At 42.3% G+C, this 18,690-nt stretch overlaps 1 protein-coding gene across 3 annotated transcripts; it reads right to left on the bottom strand.

Annotated features, from left to right (window-relative positions):
- Nucleotides 1-1,552: 1,552 nt before the first annotated feature.
- Nucleotides 1,553-18,127, bottom strand: arhgef7a (Rho guanine nucleotide exchange factor (GEF) 7a). Of its 3 annotated transcripts, XM_028991499.1 has the most exons (22): nucleotides 17,750-18,127; nucleotides 15,889-15,972; nucleotides 12,320-12,404; nucleotides 12,096-12,229; nucleotides 11,802-12,003; nucleotides 11,553-11,641; nucleotides 9,741-9,835; nucleotides 9,041-9,136; nucleotides 8,619-8,741; nucleotides 8,065-8,203; nucleotides 7,934-7,993; nucleotides 7,684-7,830; nucleotides 7,255-7,341; nucleotides 7,077-7,155; nucleotides 6,559-6,698; nucleotides 6,153-6,374; nucleotides 5,966-6,059; nucleotides 5,166-5,255; nucleotides 4,646-4,819; nucleotides 2,854-2,935; nucleotides 2,710-2,764; nucleotides 1,553-2,296 (listed from the first exon to the last, which is right to left on the bottom strand). In XM_028991499.1, exons 1-22 carry the CDS (start codon nucleotides 17,912-17,914, stop codon nucleotides 2,174-2,176), a joined length of 2,565 nt encoding a protein of 854 aa, XP_028847332.1. In that variant the 5' UTR covers nucleotides 17,915-18,127; the 3' UTR covers nucleotides 1,553-2,173. The 3 variants fall into 3 exon arrangements, with proteins under 3 accessions (XP_028847332.1, XP_028847330.1, XP_028847331.1); XM_028991497.1 differs by lacking the exon at nucleotides 4,646-4,819 and having other exon boundaries at nucleotides 2,854-2,938; nucleotides 17,750-17,914; XM_028991498.1 differs by lacking the exons at nucleotides 1,553-2,296; nucleotides 2,710-2,764; nucleotides 2,854-2,935 and having other exon boundaries at nucleotides 3,386-4,819; nucleotides 17,750-17,914.
- Between the last annotated feature and the right edge of the window lie 563 nt (nucleotides 18,128-18,690).

Below are 18,690 nucleotides of genomic sequence, written 5' to 3'. Positions count from 1 at the left end.
CTTATTCATCGGCGAACAAGGCAACGCTGGCATTCTGAAAAGGCTGACATTTGAGCTTTTTGCCAACACCGGCAAAATTATATCCTTTCCATTGTAAATCAATGAAGTAGAATCATCGGCCACAAAGGGACTAGATTGCCTTGTCACTGTAACAGAGCTTGGCATATACACAACCTTCAAACACTGCCGTTGTGTGAGGAAGAGAGGCAAGGCCACAGAGACGTCCTCAACTTTTTAAAACACGGTGGCCTCGGTTTCCGTTCTCTCACCTGTGCCGGTGACCTTGTAATGGCGAGGACACCAGCCACATAGCGTCTCTTCGTCACATCCACAGCATGTTAACAGCACAACTGGCGTCAAAACACTTGGCTGCAACTTTTAAGCCTGAGTATTATGGTTGAATTAAACAGACTGAAGCCTAACTTACAGACAACTTTTCTTATCATAGCAAGACATTTAGGGTCAGTTTCTCATTTGGGGATTAATCCTAGTCTTACAACTAAAAGAAGTACCTGAATGAAATTCTCAAAACAAAAAAACTGTTTTAGTCTATTTTGGGAATGACACAAATACTGGATTTCACAAAGTTAGCTGCTTCTGTTTTAATTATGACAATTTGCATATACTTCAGAATGTTATGAGGGTGATGCTTGAAATCATTTTTCTTCCATTGGTTGCCTGCAAGGAAAGGAATGGGGTAAAGTCATTTTCTCTGATTTGGCCCCTTTCTGATTGTTTGGGGCATCTGTTAAAATGATTGTCTAGAGAAGAAAAGGTGAGTTCTGTCTTGTGCCAACAGTAAAGCATCCTGAGACCCTTCATGTGTGGGGCTGCTTATCATCCAAGGGAGTGGGTTCACTCACAGTTTTGCCTAAGAAGACATTTGGTACCAATGAATGGTACCAAAACATCCTCCGAAGTTGATTGACAGCAGGTCAGGGCCAATTGCAAAGGTCTTGGTGAAAAAACACTGCAAATATGGACTATTTGCATAAACTTGATGTAACTGTCAATAAAAGCCTAATTATACTTCAATACACCACAGAAACAACTGTCAAAAAGAGCCAAAAAAACTGAAGCAGTAAACATGGAACAACAACATGGGACTAAATAATACAAACTGTGCTTGTAAAGATTTTTAAAGAATTTTATCATAGAATACCATCCATTGATTAATGTTATCGGGGAATCTGTATCAAAAATAGCAAAAAAAAGAACTACAGAACAAATACCACAGAACAGGGTGGGCTATGTACAGTTCATGTCAAGTTTTTGCATTTGATTGTTGTACCTGATTGTTCCTTGCAAAGTGTGTTAACATGCCGAATTTTGTCATGGACGTATCCGCACATGTCATTATCTCCTGCAAAATGTCATCATGAATATCCCTCCACTAATGCATGCAACCCTGTAGTCGTTCCATTTGTAAGTTTGCTTAGATTATCAGGAACAAGAGACATGGATATGCCCCACTTCGATAAAGAACATGAATATGTAATTGTGTAAAATGCAAGAACCACAGTCTTCATCTAAAATACACTTCAAAACCAAATAAGACAAAAGCAATTAAGTTTATTTACAGTATTTCTTTATGTACAGTGTCACTGGTGGATGGATGAGATGGACTGGCCTGTCAAATAAATAGTTTTTTTCTGCAGGTGTTCAAAAACGACATCACTAACAAGGATTCAAAGCAATAACCATGACCAAACAGAAATTCATAAATACACCCAAACCCCATTCTTTTTAAGTTGACATGGCTGAAATTAGCACCATTTAAAAAAGCTTATCATCCTGAGCTCAGTGTGTGGAAAATGCACAGTAATGTCATTATCAATACAAATGAGACACTGATACCATAACACATCTTCTTAATATACAGAATAAAAATCTAGTTTAGTGTCCAGAGTACCTCACACACACACACATACAGAGGAAAACAAGAGTGTGGAAAGCTACTGAAGTGTTTATTGTTGAGTGAGAAACTGTGGATTAAAACACTGGGAACGGAAATCACACAGCATGCTCAGGCAGTATTACTTGTAGTATTAGTTTTCCTGTTAACCATCAGGTATGTGTTTGTGAATTTGCGAATGGAGCACGCACGCATGCGCGCGCACACACACACACACACACAAACAAACAAACAAACAAACATTTGGTAACACAGGCCTCATAAGTTGGTCTCATCCCAGGAAGGGTCATTCATATTTTTTAACACTTTTCTCACAACCTTCTCTAGGTCTTTCCTTGCTCTTTGCTCCTCTTCCAGAGATCTTTTTATTTTCTTATTGTCCTTCAAGGAGAACAGAGCAATGGATAAACTAATTACAAACATGCTCATGTAAATTATAATTATTATTATGACATTAAGATATTTTCCAAGTTGTAGCAATAAGTTTAATCACTAAATTATCTAGAAAGGAGTAGACAATCCTCTGTACGAAAGGGTCATAACGGTTTTCCATGAAGATTCACCAACTGAGGAGACTAATTCATTTTTAACTAATTAATATCAGGACTGAATATATTTATATTTCTGGTTACCCCAAAAAAAATCATGGAAACACACCAGGCTCTCTGTACATAAGATTGCTAGCCTCTGATTTGGAACATGCAACAACATCCTTGCATGCACCCAGCCACGCCACTGAAGTATTTTTAATAGACATTAAGATTCTGTGTGTAATGTGCCTCACACCCACTTACCTGCTTCAGATCTTGGACCTCATCTCTCAAGGCATAAACCACATCCACCAGGCTTCTGGGAGAAGAGATGTTTTTTGTTTTTAAGTAAGATAGAACAGCTTCCACTTATTGGCATGGATTGATGAGAGCAGAGGCCAGCCTTACTTCTCCTCAATCATCGCTTGACCGTTGCTCTTGGTCTCCTCGTCCACTGGGAACAGAACTGGCACTCCCGTGTCCCTCTGTGCTCCTGTTTCAAGACAAAAGCGTCCGTATTTGTTTTCAGCTAATGTTGCTGCTCAGGCCAAAATGTAAGTGAAGTGCTTAAAGGGTAAGACCTACATCTGAGGGGTTGAGTAACAGGACATAGGTTAGTCATGCAGAGTAGGAACATTCAAGATGAAAAAATATTAAAAGACGGAATAAGAGGTTAATTTGAACAAAGTATAAAAAAATAAAAAACACTTGAAAAGCATTTTAAAAATGCTTCTGTGAAATAAAAACATTAAAAGACAAATCTAACAAATTCCAAGATTTATTTAAAATGTATTTTACAATGTTTGTGATATCCTGTAATATACGAGATTCAGAGTTGAACACAATTCAATTATATTTTACTTTTGAATTTTGTAAACATCACTTTTCAAGGATGACGTCATACACAGCATAGATATAATATACCATACAACAGAATCCATCACATTATTATCGGTTTTAATTACATTACCAAACTCAAGCACAAATCTTTTATTTTTTACAACATTGAAGAACATTTTATTACTTACTGTAATACTTTGAGAACGTTTGGCAAGACCATTTCTTTTGCTGTTGCAACAAATAAAACACTTTGTACAATAAAGAGGATCAAAATATTCCACCAGTTTTGTAAACATCAAATGAATGGAGTTTCAGTCATAAAGAGACACTCAGATTCGTGTTTCAATTTACACCAATTCACAGCATCTGGATCAACACTGACATGAAGATATCCTGAAAACTCTAACCATTTCCGCATAAATCTTCACACTATTATAAACTTTCAAACACACAAGTGAAAGGAAACTTACAAACAAGAATACCATAAAATGTACAAAAATAATTTTTAAATACAATACACAAAAAAAGACAACATTAACAGAAAATACATGTGCAGCACGTTTCTAATACTTCCTGTAGTATCAACTGACCCACTCAGAATAAAAGATAGCTGTGCCGGTCCATCAACAGGATGGGCTCAGCATTGGGCCATTTGAAATTCACAGGACACCGTTAACCTTCCCAAAATCAGAAAAGTACAAGGCTTGAGTAACCCATCACATCTGTGCTGTTTACCGCGAAAGAGACACGGGCTACAGAGCAGGAACAGGATTAGGCACACAGTTTTACAAATGGAGAGTAATCTGAAACACTTCCAGAGGACATTCCTTCATTCTGTAATCAACAGTACTGCTATCACAAAGTCTTATTCCCCAAAACACAATGGAATGAATTTCAGTGCAAATAATGACATTAAGGCTGGGCAATATGAGAACGGTCTCATTATTTTCTCTCATTTATACATTTAATATTGTTTATTACATTGTAGAGTGTTGGGTTGCACAATAATAGAGGGGTTTAATAATAAATATACCAAATTCCAAAACCCTGTTTGTATTGAATTGCAGAAAAATAATTCATTTTGTTTGTTCGATGTAGTTAAATTCATGAGTGCCGTGATAATGCCCAGCCCTGAATGAAGTAAATACAAGGGGGGGAAAAGTAAATCAAGTCAACAGGAGCACAAACAGGGAGTATTAAATAAATAAATAACAAAATATTAATAAATAAAATACATAGACACTGTAGGATCTGTAAATACGTACATGTAGGTGTAAAAAAACTATAAATAAATAAATAGAATGGAGGAAACATAGGTGTGCTGACGTTTAGTTCTGGTGCGAGATATACGAGCTGCAGCTCTTACGGGTGATGGGACCCATCCTGTAACTATGGGCCGTCCATATAGTGTCATAGTCAGAGTCTTCGGACAGGTCCGAGCCCTCTGGGCGTGATACGCTGCTACGGCGGCCAAGAGAGTCCGCGCTGGACTGGTCCAGCACATGGTTGTGCATGAGGTCAGTGCCTTGCCATGCTAAATGATGGAAGTGGCAAAATACCCATTTATGGAGGGAGGGTTGGGGTGTTGAACCATGGGAAACGTAAAGATGTGCCAAATTATAGATATAGAGAATGATGAAGGGAGAAAGAAACAATGGCAAAAATTTAACAGTCCCAACAATATGAAAGCAATTAAAACAGTGAACAAAATGGGGGGGATGATGTAAAAGTGGAGAGAAAAAGAAGAGAACACTGTTAAAAGAGGGCAAGGCAGAGTACGGTTAAAACAGACGCTACTGTCCAGAGACAATAGCTGCGAGCAAACAGGAAGTGGGGTCAGATTGAAAACGTTGCTTATGAGCACAGAACTGTGGCCTTACTTGAGTTAAGAGTCTGTCTGGTCTTGGCACTTGTGCAGTAGGCCTCAATCACCTTCAGAATCTGAGCGTCCTCCTCCAGAGCAGAGGTACCTCAAAAGACAAGGATTTCAAGGGTCAGTTTTCAATGTGGTACAGGGATGTGAAGCTACGCCATGATTAATGTCTGACAATTAAACCCAGTAGAGAAAAATAATTGTATCTTGCAGTTATAGCCGTGCGAAAACAATAAAACTGCACACAAAGGGTGCAAAGGGCTATAATTATCAACTCATATTTGGCAAAATAAAATTCACCAAAAATTTGTCTTCGGCTCAACTGTGAATTGTGTTAAAAACATGAACCGTGCATCAAATTGCAAGTTGAGTGCCTAGTGTGGTTATCCTCTCACTCTGCTCCTGCTTCCCCGGTGTGAATGATGTCACTGCCACCACAGTAATCACTTTCACTGCACCGCCCACTGTAACGATACCTCTAAACACCATGGCGATGAAAACCTCCGTAACTGAGGGGGTTTATTTCAGCAGCACAGCTCCTCCAGAAGGGCTGTTTTAATAAGCACTATATACTGATTTCCCATTTAATTTGTTGTTTTAATTAAAATACTGATTCATTTCACATGTTTTTTTTCTATTCAGTGTTCATCTTGTCCACAAATTTATGTGATTTGATTGGTCCAGTGTGACTCAATGGTAAAACACGAGTGTAATGGCCATCTTATGAGCGACGGAGCTGGGTCTGAATATGAAAAAAACATATTCTGCTAAAGGTGTGCAGTGTAAATGCAGAATAAGCAAACATACTCTTCCTCAGTGCAAATTCCTCATCGGACGGCTTTCGCTCAGGCTTTCGTTTAGGCAGCAGCTTCTTCATGCTTTTGGGGCTTTTACTGAGGTCCTAAGAAAGAAAGAAAACTCCAAGAAATATAAAAAAGGCAAGAAAATTCAGTACAATCATTCTGAAGAAAGTAAAGGCCACTGACGACTGTACCTCTTTGTAGCAGAGAGCAGCAGAAGGGCGGAGTGGGGGTGCAGGACGCAGGCAGCTCAGGGTCCAGGGCTTTTGGGTCTTGGGCGGCTCCAGAGGACCCCACATCATGGTGCTGTGTGGTGCTCCATGTGAGGAGGGGTGCGGTAGAGTGTGGTACGCAGGCGCCACAGTCAAACCCCGGTCCTCTGAATGTCTGGATGGCGTGAGAGGATGGGATGGAAGCTGTGGGACAATGTTGGATTTATTGAACAAAACACAGAAAGAGATGCACAATACAAATGACAGAGTAAAGACAGACATAAAACCTTTAAGTTCCTTTGACCCATAAATTCCTACAATCCTGTTAATTTGCAGAGAATTTCCAAATCAAGATAAAGTGGTATGTGAAGGCTGAGCCGGAACAAACCGTGTGGCAGGGGACAGTAAGTGGTTTGAGGCTTGGTGCGGTCATGGTGGTGTGTTTGGTCTGACGGGTGAGATGCTCCAGCCAGTCCTGCAGATCCTGCTGGTTGAAGCACACAACCTGGATCTTCTCAAACATAGTGCCTGCAAACCACAAAAAAAAAGGTCTGAAACCTCAACACAGATGACTGTTCCTAAAAAAAAACAGTGCTCCATTTACATTTACAGCATTCCCGCCCTTATCCAGAGCGACTTACATTAGTTACAGGGACAGTCCCCCTGTAGCAACTTAGGGTTAAGTGTCTTGCTCAGGGACACAAATGGTAGTAAGTTTTCCGGTTCGTAGGCAGGTGTGTTACCCACTAGGCTACTACCTCCCTATGTTCCCGAATGGCTTCAAAACTGAACTGATTTTAGAAGCAAAATTTACGCTTATGTATTTACTGCCGTGTGGAGAATGAATTGGATTCTCATAAGCCTGTTATAATGATACTTTGTTCTGTAGTGTGAAACGTGCCTTACCAGACAGCTCAAAAGCATTTTTAAAGTTTTCACAGTCCTCCTGTTTGGTTACAGTCATCCCAGTCAAAGGAAGCTTCCCCTGAAGAGAACAAAATTGAACAAAAGCAAAGCTCTTTTGTTACTGGGGGGGGGAATAAAATAAAATAAAAAATCCCCCTCGTTTGTTTGAAGCGCTGACCTGGTATATGAAGCCACTCATCCTTGGACTGGCAGACAGAATGAGCAAAACATGAGGAAACAGCAGGAGGTAACGCTCAAGTCTCTCCTAAAACAGAGTCACGCATAAGAGCAGTGTTGCATCACAGCAAATACAATTACAGAAACATCCTACCCATTATTCAGCAGACCTAAATTGGCAATATATACAATAAATACATTTGCAATAAATTTCAAGCACTGTAACTCTAATTTCCAAAGCATTGTGTTGAAACACTCTTATACCAGCCTCTCTTACTAAAGAGCTACATGACAACAACATTTCATGTGCATTTAACTATTAAGTCGTCCTTAATATCATTACCATGATTATATGATTATGACCACAATAAATATGGACAATGACAAATGACACCCTTATGAAAATGTGAGAAATACACATTTGCCAGACCTCAGCGCTGTGGCTCTGCACCATGGCCTGACTCATGTACAGCACAGAGCCCAGCGTGTGGATGTCCTCCCCCTCCCACAGCCGGATTGTCTCAGTCAGGATCTGCAGCTCCAGTTCCTTCCTCTTTCGAACCTCCTGGCACTGCAGCTGTTGTCAAAATAAATAAATAAAGACGTTGCCATGGAAACACGCACACCTGTCTGCCATATACAAACTGCAAAAAAATGGCGCAAGGCTGATGCGGACTCACCGAGAGGTTCTTGAAAGTAGTCATGCACCTCTGAATTTCCATCCGGTCAGGATGACCCTCCTGACAAAAACAGCACGTGTCAGATCACACAACACTCATCCATTCCTTCATTGAGCCTCAAAGAGCCATACCTCCATGTGGCGCTCCAGCTCTTTAAGCAGGTTGGGGTATTTGTCAAGCCTCATGAAGGGCTTACTGAGCCCTGTGGTCAGTGTGAGGATGCCTGGACTGCTGGCTCCTTTGCCCTCCATAAACTCACTCAGGACCTCGCTTAAGAGAGAAAGGCATGATGTTACCACCGTGTACCATTTTCACCTTCAGGAACGGTGAGGAGGAAACTTTCCTAACATTTTCCTGTTCATTTTTATTTATAAACCATATGACTATGAAATAAGACAATTAATAGAGATGTAGCTTTATTTCAAAAATAGTTTAAGCCCTTAAGACGTCAGCAATCAGTGCCATTGATGGGACATTCAGTAACTGTTTTTAATATCTGAATGTACTAAACCAAGGAGATTAAACCAGTTTAAATCAAAGGTTGAAATAGTGTACACAAGCCAAAACATCAGGGCCCCTGCCCTAAATTGGGTCTATTAAGAAAAAAAGTGACCTCATTTCCTCCCCTTTAAAGCAATTCAACAATTCGCCCCCACATCTTAATTGACAAAATAATTTGCCGTACCTGTGTTCTGTGAGCACGTTGACAGCTGAGGGGTGGTTGGAGCAGTAACTCACATATAGGGTCCTCATTTGCGGCATGAGGTTAAGGAAAAACCCGCCGACCTTTTGTTGCACCTCTGGGAGTCTGCAAAACACAGGACAGCCAAATGTGTGTGGATGAGTGGACCAAAAAATGTAAATACTGACATAAGAGGTGTATCAATTATATCCATACATGCTACCAATAAATTAACTGATGCATCCAAGTATTTTTCTCACATGACACATTGCAAGACCGTCCTCACATATTTTGGGATTAACAAAACCAAAAACCTTTACCTTCTATCTGGGTACATTTTTACATTTTTTTTTTACAGGACACATTTGAATCTTTACTACGCCACATGAACCACAGCAGGTCAACCCAAGGTAGCTGGCTGTTACCTGGAGCACTCCTCCAGTGACTGGACAAGGGTCTGCTGGAAACTGCTGACCATCTCCAGGTTGCCCATTATGATGCTAATGTCTGAACTGTTCAGTCTTGAGGAAACAGAATCAAAGGGTTGAAACATCTCAATTAAATGTTTAGTGCAGACCCAGAATGACTTGCCAAATGTTTAAAAAGAGCTAATAATAATAAGAAGAAGAAGAAGAACAACAACAACAACAACAACAAAACAGTTTTCAATCAGAACAGTTTGTAATATTTAGTGTGATTTGCATATGTTTTTTTAAACTGATGAGTGAGTTGTGCCCCTAAGTGAGGGTGACCAGATCTCCTATTTTCTCCAGACATGTCTGGCTGGGTTTTTACAGTGGTCTGGGTGATTAAACATTAGTTACGTCTCATATTCGTACTATTTAAAAAAAAATGCCGTTCTGGCAGTGTTCAGCCCCTGACCCATCCGCAACTATTTTCTTTGCATAACTACATAGCATAAAAAATTAAAATAATATTTGCAGTGTTAGCTTCATTTTACATGTAAAAGGATTTTGCGGCTCCCGGTGCTTTCTCTTTTATGGAAACCAGGTCCAAATGGCTCTTAATGGTTGCCGACCTCTCGGCATGAGAGAAGTCAGGTGTATGAAATAATGCATCAAGCCAATAAGGGAGCCTTCCCGTGTCCATGGCAACTGAACGTACTTCTCTGTACTCTGCAGAGGTCTCAAGTAATTGGACAAGAGGTTCTGAAGATCTTTGGAGTATTCCGTCTCGGTCTCTAGAATGTTCTGCAGCACCTGCACGGAGAAACAGAGTGATGTTCCATTTTACATGCAAATGAACATCAAGAACTGTCTATTTTTGGATGAGGTTGGTCATTTTAGAACAAAAGAATGTTGTACTCAAAGAACACATCCAGTGAACACATTCAGCCGTTAAATATATTTAGCTTTGAAAAAGGTCAAAAATAGTTTTCTTCTTTAAAAATCAACATCCATAAACTTTATAGGGTGGGCAACTGATCACTGCATGTGATGGTGGAAGACGGGTTACTGGCATTTTATTTATTTTATTATTTCTGTTATGTTACATACAACAATTGCTTTTCCTGCACTCTGTATCAGCTCTACATTCATTAGTACATATAATCGCAACGACAGGGCTTAGTGGCTAGACTCTCTCTCCACTGTTGTGTAATGAGTGGTCCCCTGCTGTACTCCTGTGCACTGCTCCGTTGTGTATGCCATAAATAGCTTACTGGGTGCTTGAAAGACCCAGAGGGAACTCGCTGTTCTGATAAGCCCTTTTTTGTGCATATTCAAGACTTGACCTAACAATTAAGCATATGCCAACCAGGAAACCAATCAGATCTGTTCCGTACAGAACCAATTATTATTATGAGCCTAACCAACCAGATTAGGCTCATAATATTTGGAGCATTTTAACAGCAGGATCTATGGTTTTGGAAAAAGGTCTCTGGAAACATCCGAGTAGTAAATGCTCAGTGTGAAAAAACAATTGCCTGTGGACATTCTTTTGAGAAATGACTGTGGCTTAGGGGCCACCAGGGACATCAAGAGAAATACTATGTCCAGGAGCAGAGAGAAGCTTTATAAAAGAGACAAACTAGGCCAGATCCTTCAAAATGTCCTGTGCTACCTCTGGGCACCAATTTTTCCTTTTAACATCTAAGCCTTTTACAGAGGACTGCATTGATAGGGCCTTGAATGCAAAAGAAGGAGAAAAGCTAACAAAACTCATGATTATCGGCCTGTTATTAGCAACAATAATTGAGTTCCAATACAATGTAGTATTCAATATTGTATGTCCCAATGTAAAATTTATAATTGCAAAAGAGTTTTCTAATAATCTTGGTACAACTGATTAAACTAGCCTTTTTCAAATTAGTACCTGGTGCTTAAGTAAATGTGTCTTTGTCAGTGAGTATTTTTTATTATTTCTGTAATGAAGTGAAAGTTATTGTGAAACACTGCAGCACAGCACACGGTGACACAACAAAATGTGTCCTCTGCTTTTAAGCATCACCCTTGGTGAGCAGTGGGCAGCCATGACAGGCGCCCGGGGAGCAGTGTGTGGGGACGGTACTTTGCTTAGTGGCACCTCAGTGGAAGGTAGTACGCCTTGTAATTAAAGTAATGAAAGTAATTACTTAATCTGGTAACTCGATCTCTGTTTTTTTTTTCATGGAAAACAAGAATATTTGTAAATGACCCTGAAGTATATATTATATTATAGTATATATTATAATGACTTCTACAATTACTAGGAATTCAGATGTCCATTCAAAATTGGTGAGGTGACAGGATTTTGATCAAATTTTCCCCACTATAGAACAAAAAAAATTAATTCCCAAATAGCTGTTTAGTGGGACAAGGTGCCCACTGCACTCAAGATAATTAGAAGATAAACCGAAACGTAGACAGTAACACTAATTACAGGTTGGACAAGGTAACCTGCTCAGATTCACATCTGATAAAGAGGCTCTGTTCTCACCAGGTTGTAGTACGTCTTGCTGATGGCAGTTGTGTCAAAACCTTTTGGGGGACTTTTCAAAGTTCCAGATTTAGGAGACACCGGCTTATCTGTCAGATCAGAAAAAAACTTTCAGTTGAAATCTTGGTTGATCTGTTGTGTTAGGGTGTTGTATATTTAGATTACAACCAAAATGTCAGATCTACAGAAAAACAACAATCATGACCAGCTTCATAATAAGAGCATTATTCCTAAATAAAAGCAACATACCGCAACCTTTGACCTCTCGAACGTAATTGCTGGGGAACCAGCCAGTTTTGCCACTCAGGGTGCCCTCCCACCAACCCCCGTCCTCAGTCCGGGTGACATGAATGATGTCACCCTTGCTGAAGGAAAGTTCATCCTCATTGGTCTGCTGGAAGTTGAAGCGAGCTTTCACCACCAGCTGGGCACTGCTGTTCTCTGACATGTCCTGCAGGAAACATACAGATCCGATCATCCTCCTCCACGTCATCAAGAAATCGGTGAAGTACTCCCACCCGCTGTTCATAGTAACGTACATACCAGACTACGAAACTGGTTATGGAGGAGCTTGGAGGAGCGTCCAAGTGAAGACTGGGAGACCAGAGACTCAAAGGACTTGATACGGTGAGCGGAAGAATGGTGAGTGCATACAGAGTCGCTGCCAACACCGATATCTGCACAGGCACACAGAGCAGTGCTAAAAAACCATCACAGGGCACCGCGGCGGACTTCAGCTTTCAGTAGTTGCTGCACCCAGGCCTCACCTGCGGTCACTTTGTTCAGAGCCACCAGAGAGAGCAGAACCTTGTTAAAGTTATGGGCCTGGAGGAGGTCAGTGGCCTCAAAAGGCTAGACAGAGAGAAGGAGAGCGAGAAGCTGAGCAATCTGACTCTACACGGACATGAAACAAATACATGAGAATAATATAAAAAAATAAAAAACATCCATTAACAACTACTTCACAAGAGGCAGAAGGGATGAACATTTTCACAAAAATACATCTCAGCAAATGCACATACATACATTTGCCTCACAGTGATAAATGTGGTGAGAGCCAAGAAAATCAAGAGCCAAGCACATTCATACCTATTTATAAAAAAATAATACTTCAGTAAATGTAAACAATTGCAGTCAATAGAAATTATGTAAGTCATGTTGTTTTATATCCAAGTTTATTTGTTATTTATTTTTACGTTAATCCGGAGGACAAAGAAAGCAGCTTCACACAAATGTTCACATATGAAGTGTGTACCATTTTGTTCTTTTGTACTGAGACTGTACATTGTGACAACGAGTAAATCAAAATCCCGTTTCATGTATTGTTGGTGTGCAGAATAAAACTCTTTACGCTGCCCTGGCTGCAGCGGCCTGACGAAGCGAGTTGTCCGCTCCGCTCCGCTTTTCCTTTCCGCTCTGATTAAAGGTACGCCCCCAGAGAAAACAGCTAAATGTACGTGTGTGTGGGTGGGTGTGTGTGTGTCAGCAACATGCCGTCCCAGAAAGACCGCGATTGCGTTTAATGAACATGCTCCAGCGTTTCTGTGAAAAGAACTGATCATACTTGGCATACTTGGCATGGAGAAGAGGACCTAACATCGCACACAGAAGATGTATCAGACAAGGGTTCCAAACACGATGATTAACAGCGCTCGCTTCCATTCTTAGCACTGAATCGTCCCTTAATTCTTCCGTTTCACCATGTTGTGTACTTCCAATTATTGTATATATACAATAGAGAAGCAACACCTCCTCATTCAGCTGGTGTACTTACAACTTTGCTCAAGTCTCTGAATAAACGACACTGTAGACATCTAATCTAGTCAGAAAAGGGATTTGAATGTTCCCCTACCAAGATTCACCCAGACGAGTGGAAAGGTGTGACGTTACAGCTTTTTTGCCTCAGAACATTGCATGGGGAAAACGGTGTTTTTACTTTAACTGTATCCCATTGCTTTCTAAAGCAGCGTCTAATTTTCCAAACCCCAACGAAAAGTACTTGTGGTACCTGCGTAATTACACACAGCATTCATGCAATGTGTGACACTGCACACACGGAGGTGACAAGTGAACAAGAAGACTTTTCACAATGTACTCCAGTGCAAAAATGAAAAGAAAGCTCAATCGCTACTAGTTTCTAATAGTAGTGATTCTATTCTGACTAACGCCTCAGCCCTGAAACGAATGTCAAGCAGCCAAACCGATCATCGCTCCGGTCTGACGGTTACACGTCCGCCATCATGCCAGGCGGTAAGACTGCTCCTCCAAACTAGAGCTCCATTGACAACAAAGAGGGTCTTGTCCACAGACGTCACAGCTGGGCCTGGGACAGTCAGCAGCTCTCCAGCCAAGCGAGGAAGGAGAAATAAAGAATAATGGGTGGGGCAAAAAGAACGACACAGAACGACTCCTTCTTTCAGAATGGCTGAAAATACATTCGGGGTGGGGATGGAAAGAATTTATGGCTTTATCTTTTCAGGGTTTTTTTTGGTTTTGTTTCTTACTTATCTTAAATATCAATTATTGCAGCCAATCGGCCTGCATTCAAGGCACAGCGCTGCATTTTAATCTTTAATTTCTTTCATCTTTAAGAGTCCAAATTAAAGTGGTGTTTGAATTAATTATATTCAGCTGCTGCTTCAAATGTCATACTTTTTGCAGACAATATACTGTGTATTATATGCAGAACAATAAAATGACAACCAAAAGAGGAGCTTTAAAAGCACTCAGACAAGAGTTTTCCCATTCTAAACATATTTATTCACCTAAAAACTATGTGATTATGGAATGGATGGAGAAAAAGAACATTTAATCACTGTTCAACAAAGTTCTTGGGCATTTACTCTTTGCATTAGTAAACCGTTGGGGACCTTTAAAGAAACACAAAACCGTATTTCTGTTTTGACATTTTCTCAATTCCACAAAACAGGCATGGATTCTATGTGACAGAAGAAAAGTTTTTTGGTTTGTTTTCAAGAAAAACTGCAACCGTTCCACAGCATCTAGAGCTGTGCAATTCTACGAACATGATCCGTTTTGGGCATAGGTTCTCAACTGCGACGACTGCCAACCAGAGTGAGTCTTTTCCTGCTCATTTCCACTGTGACTGCACGCTCAGTGCTCGTCGGTGCTCCATGGTAGGCGCGTATGCCGTGCAGGGAGCACAGCAGCGGCAATGAATGGTGGTTTCGCGCTCACTTGCGCCATATTGGCCAGCCCAAGTTCAGGCAATTTTAAGCCAAAGTCTGATTCTTGTAACGATGCACAAGTCCCAACTGTGACAAGTCCAGTCCACCTCCTGTTTTATACATTTACAACTTCAGCTTTGTATGCAAAGTAAAAGTGATTTAAAGTGGTTAGTTTTTGTCAACGTGATGCACAGCAAAACACTGCAAATGGCGCACACAACACATTACCTATTGTGAGCAGCAGGCAGCCATGAAAGGCGCCTAGTGTGGGGACGGTACCTTGGTGGTTCGTGATTTGAACCGGTTACGCGTATGGGGTGACAGTAGCCAAGTGGGTAACACACTCGCCTATGAACCAGAAGTCCATGGTTCAAACCCCACTTACTACCATTGTGTCCCTGAGCAAGACACTTAACCCTGAGTGTCACTCAGGGTTTCTCCATTTTAATGCTCCTGAATTCCAAGTTTTCCCATTTTAAACATATTTATCCACCTAAAAACTATGTGCTTATGGAGTGGATGGAGAAAAAGGACATTTGATCACTGTTCAACAAAGTTCTTGGGCATTTACTCTTTGCATTAGTAAACCGTTGGGGACCTTTAAAGAAACACAGAAGCTGTTCATTTCTGTGGAATAAAGTAAACCCGGCCTCAGCAGATCGATCGTGAACCAGAACCGCGCACAACCCAGTTCTGTCCTAATAAAACTGGATCGGTGTGGTTGAACCCGCGCTACCTGCCGCCTGGACAGCACGGTCCGTCCCGCGGCCCTCCGGGACCGGGACACGGCCTGCGGCCGCGATCGTCAGGATTTACCGAAGGAACACGGACAATGCCGCGCAGACAAAGCCGAGCCACTCGTCCGGGCCCGGGGACGACAGAGTGGCAGAACGGCCGCCGGAGTTCGGGAGGAGCCCGCAGGGACTTCGCGTCCAGTCCGGCGACAGACATGACGCTGTTTCGTGTCCGGTTCCGCCGGTTCTGGTCGCCACCAGTCCTCCGCATCCTTTGTTGGGCGGCTTGTCCGCAAGCTGCGCTGCGGACGCAACTTCTGTCAAAAACGAGGCCGCGGACTTGCAGCCGGACTTTGTGTAGCTTCAACACACACAGGACAACGAAAAAAGACGAGAGGAGTTCCGTCGTCTTACCTCGACACGAAACGAACTGCAGCCTTTCAGGAACTCCCGGATGTTGCTCAAGCACTCGGAGTCGTTCTTCGGTTCTTGGTAGACCTGGAGAAACAACAGAACGAGTGTTGCGGGGAGGGACGGGGCTCTGTGGCTCTACAACGACACGAAGAGCGGCAGGAAAAGATAAATAAATAAAAAAGAAACGGAGAGGAGCCGCAGAGTAAACCCGGGCGGAGGCGCGCATCCCGAGCACATCTCCCGCAGGCGGCCAGTCGGGCGCTGGAAGCCCCGTCTCGGGTTGCCAGATCCAGCGAGAGGATCGCGCAAGCCGGGTCCACGAGAACAGAGGGGCATGGCGAGTCGGTTCCCTAAAATGAGCCCAGCAACAACGCCGAGGATCACACGGAGCAAACGAAACAGCCATTTGTTTCAAAATACTGTGTGTGTTTTTTTAATAGCCACCGACGTGTACGTAAAATTTAATAAAACGGTGGCACCGAATGGGGGTAATCTGCCAGTGACTATTTAAACTGCTATACATGTGTGAATGCACTAAAATAAGTTTTTTTTAATCCACAAGACGCGACTGTGAATGTTTATAATCAGCGGAGTTCATTTCGCGTGTATCATTTGAACTTGGCAACGAGGGTAATGCGCGCGCGCAGAGGAAGTGACGTCGGTGACGAGGTTCCTGGCGGCCGCGGCGTCGCTGCGGAGCGTCCGGGGAGAATGACGACGACGACGCCTCGTTTAAAGCCGCAACATCGCGCTTTGTGATCTTTAATTAATTCCTCGGCGCAACGTGCACCTCTTCCGGCTTTTTTTTTTAAATTCTTCATCTGCACATATTGTCATGCTCGCGGTGTATAGATTTGTATATTGTTACTTTAGTTTTATAATGCACTGTGCATCTGCAGGCTTGGTCCAAACACTTGCATGTTTTCAAGGATCTGACAAATCAAGTAGAATTATCAAATTATCATGATTGCGGTGATGAAGTGCTTAAATATCAGATTGATATATAAATATTGGAATTGTCAAAACAGTGTGTGTACATCGTACTGCATCTTGGTAATCATAGTCTTATTCAGTGTATACACAGGACTATCTTAAAATTTCCTTAATAGATACTTAAGAAAATAAGCACGACCATTCCTCATTCATATTATTAATCATTAATGTTATGACTTATTAATAGACGTATTACAACTCGTTCAACGCCGCATTAATCGCATCCATCTGTCAATTTGTACAGGTTTCCATTTTATTTCTATTCCACATATCTATGGCGCTGTGCGTCGTGTGACATGAAGAATCGTAATGGGCAATTCCAGCCCCACAGCCTTGCGGAAGGTTGAAAAATAAATAAACCACGCTGCTCCTTTAAAACGGACGAGCGCTCCCCATGTCCTGCCGCTCGGCTGTCAATGGCGCCCCGCATCTGTGTGTCCAGCGTCCCGCTTTCATATGCAAAGCGACCCGATCCGCAACTACCTATGCCACGTTTGACCAGTGAGGTGCGGTTTGAAAGGGAATTCGCACCCCGTGTTATCAATGTGTTCACCGACACCCCATAACAAGCTCCCCAAACAGCCATTTCATATGTGTGTGTGTGTGTGTGTGTGTGTGTGTGTGTATATATATATATATATATATATATATATATATATATAATTTTCCATCGATCGCACCGTCCCATATTGCTGCCGCGCGTATTTACGCAGAACGCCGGCGGGCCACAGCGGCCAGTCAAGGCGCGCCATCGCCGGCCGATGTGGGATAATAAAAACAGGCTCGCGTCCTGCTCTGAAAAATTCATCACCGCTGGGTGAATTACAGGCGTAATGTTACGGCCTCGTGTGGACGGGGATGCCCTCACCTTGTCGGCGGCGCCCGGGCGCAGACGCTCCATCAGCCTGCAGAGGACAACCCCATCTCTCAGCGACGCCAGCAGAAAGGCTTCGGGATCCGAGATGTTCTTCTTCGGCGACTCCAGCACACCGAGCGTGATGAGCCATGTCACCGTCTGCTCGGCCGGATTCATGGCCACATCCACGACGTAGAGGCTCACCAGATAAAGAACATCTCCTCTTTCGGACGCGCCGGCTGCCGAATTATGCCCCCCTGTCCGTTTTTACGTCGTTGTTTGTAGCCTGAGCCGTTTCTCCTCTGGCACCCTTTCCCCCTTCCCCTTCTCTGTTTCAGCGAGCTGTCAGACGTCGGAGCTGCACTCAACATGCGTCTTCCGCCATATGACATCACGCGTCCCCCAGTCCCCCCCAGGGCCACTTTTGCATTCTGTGCAGATACAGATGCAGAATGCTTTTGCATGGCAGCTCAGTGCAAACCGACGCGTATCTTTCAATAAATGTAAAACCCACCCGGTGCAGTAAGCAAACAGAATTTTGTCGTGTGATCATCCATTTACATTTTTACATTTTACAGCATTTATCAGACGCCCTTATCCAGAGCGACTTACAAGACAGTCTCCCTGGAGCAACTTAGGGTTAAGTGTCTTGCTCAGGGACACAATGGTAGTAAGTGGGACCCGGGTCTTCTGGTTCATAGGCGAGTGTGTTACCCACTAGGCTACTACCATCCAACTTTTAAGTGAAACCTTTTTATTATTGCCAGAGATAAACAATGATTGACACACTGCAGTTTGGTGAACACATTGGAACTGTAGCTGGGTTTAAATTTTAAAATGCAATTAATTAAGTATGTATGTATAGACATAAGCTGCATGTTTATCTGGTTGTGAGGCCCTGGTCCCTATGAACAAGGATGTCTGAAGATTACCAGTCATCTATATGAACAAGG

Source organism: Denticeps clupeoides, chromosome 9 (assembly GCF_900700375.1).
Source record: "Denticeps clupeoides chromosome 9, fDenClu1.1, whole genome shotgun sequence".
In the NCBI taxonomy this organism is placed as follows: domain Eukaryota; kingdom Metazoa; phylum Chordata; class Actinopteri; order Clupeiformes; family Denticipitidae; genus Denticeps; species Denticeps clupeoides.
The sequence above is the reverse complement of the archived record's forward strand: the minus strand, read 5'-3'. Positions and strand labels throughout refer to the sequence as shown.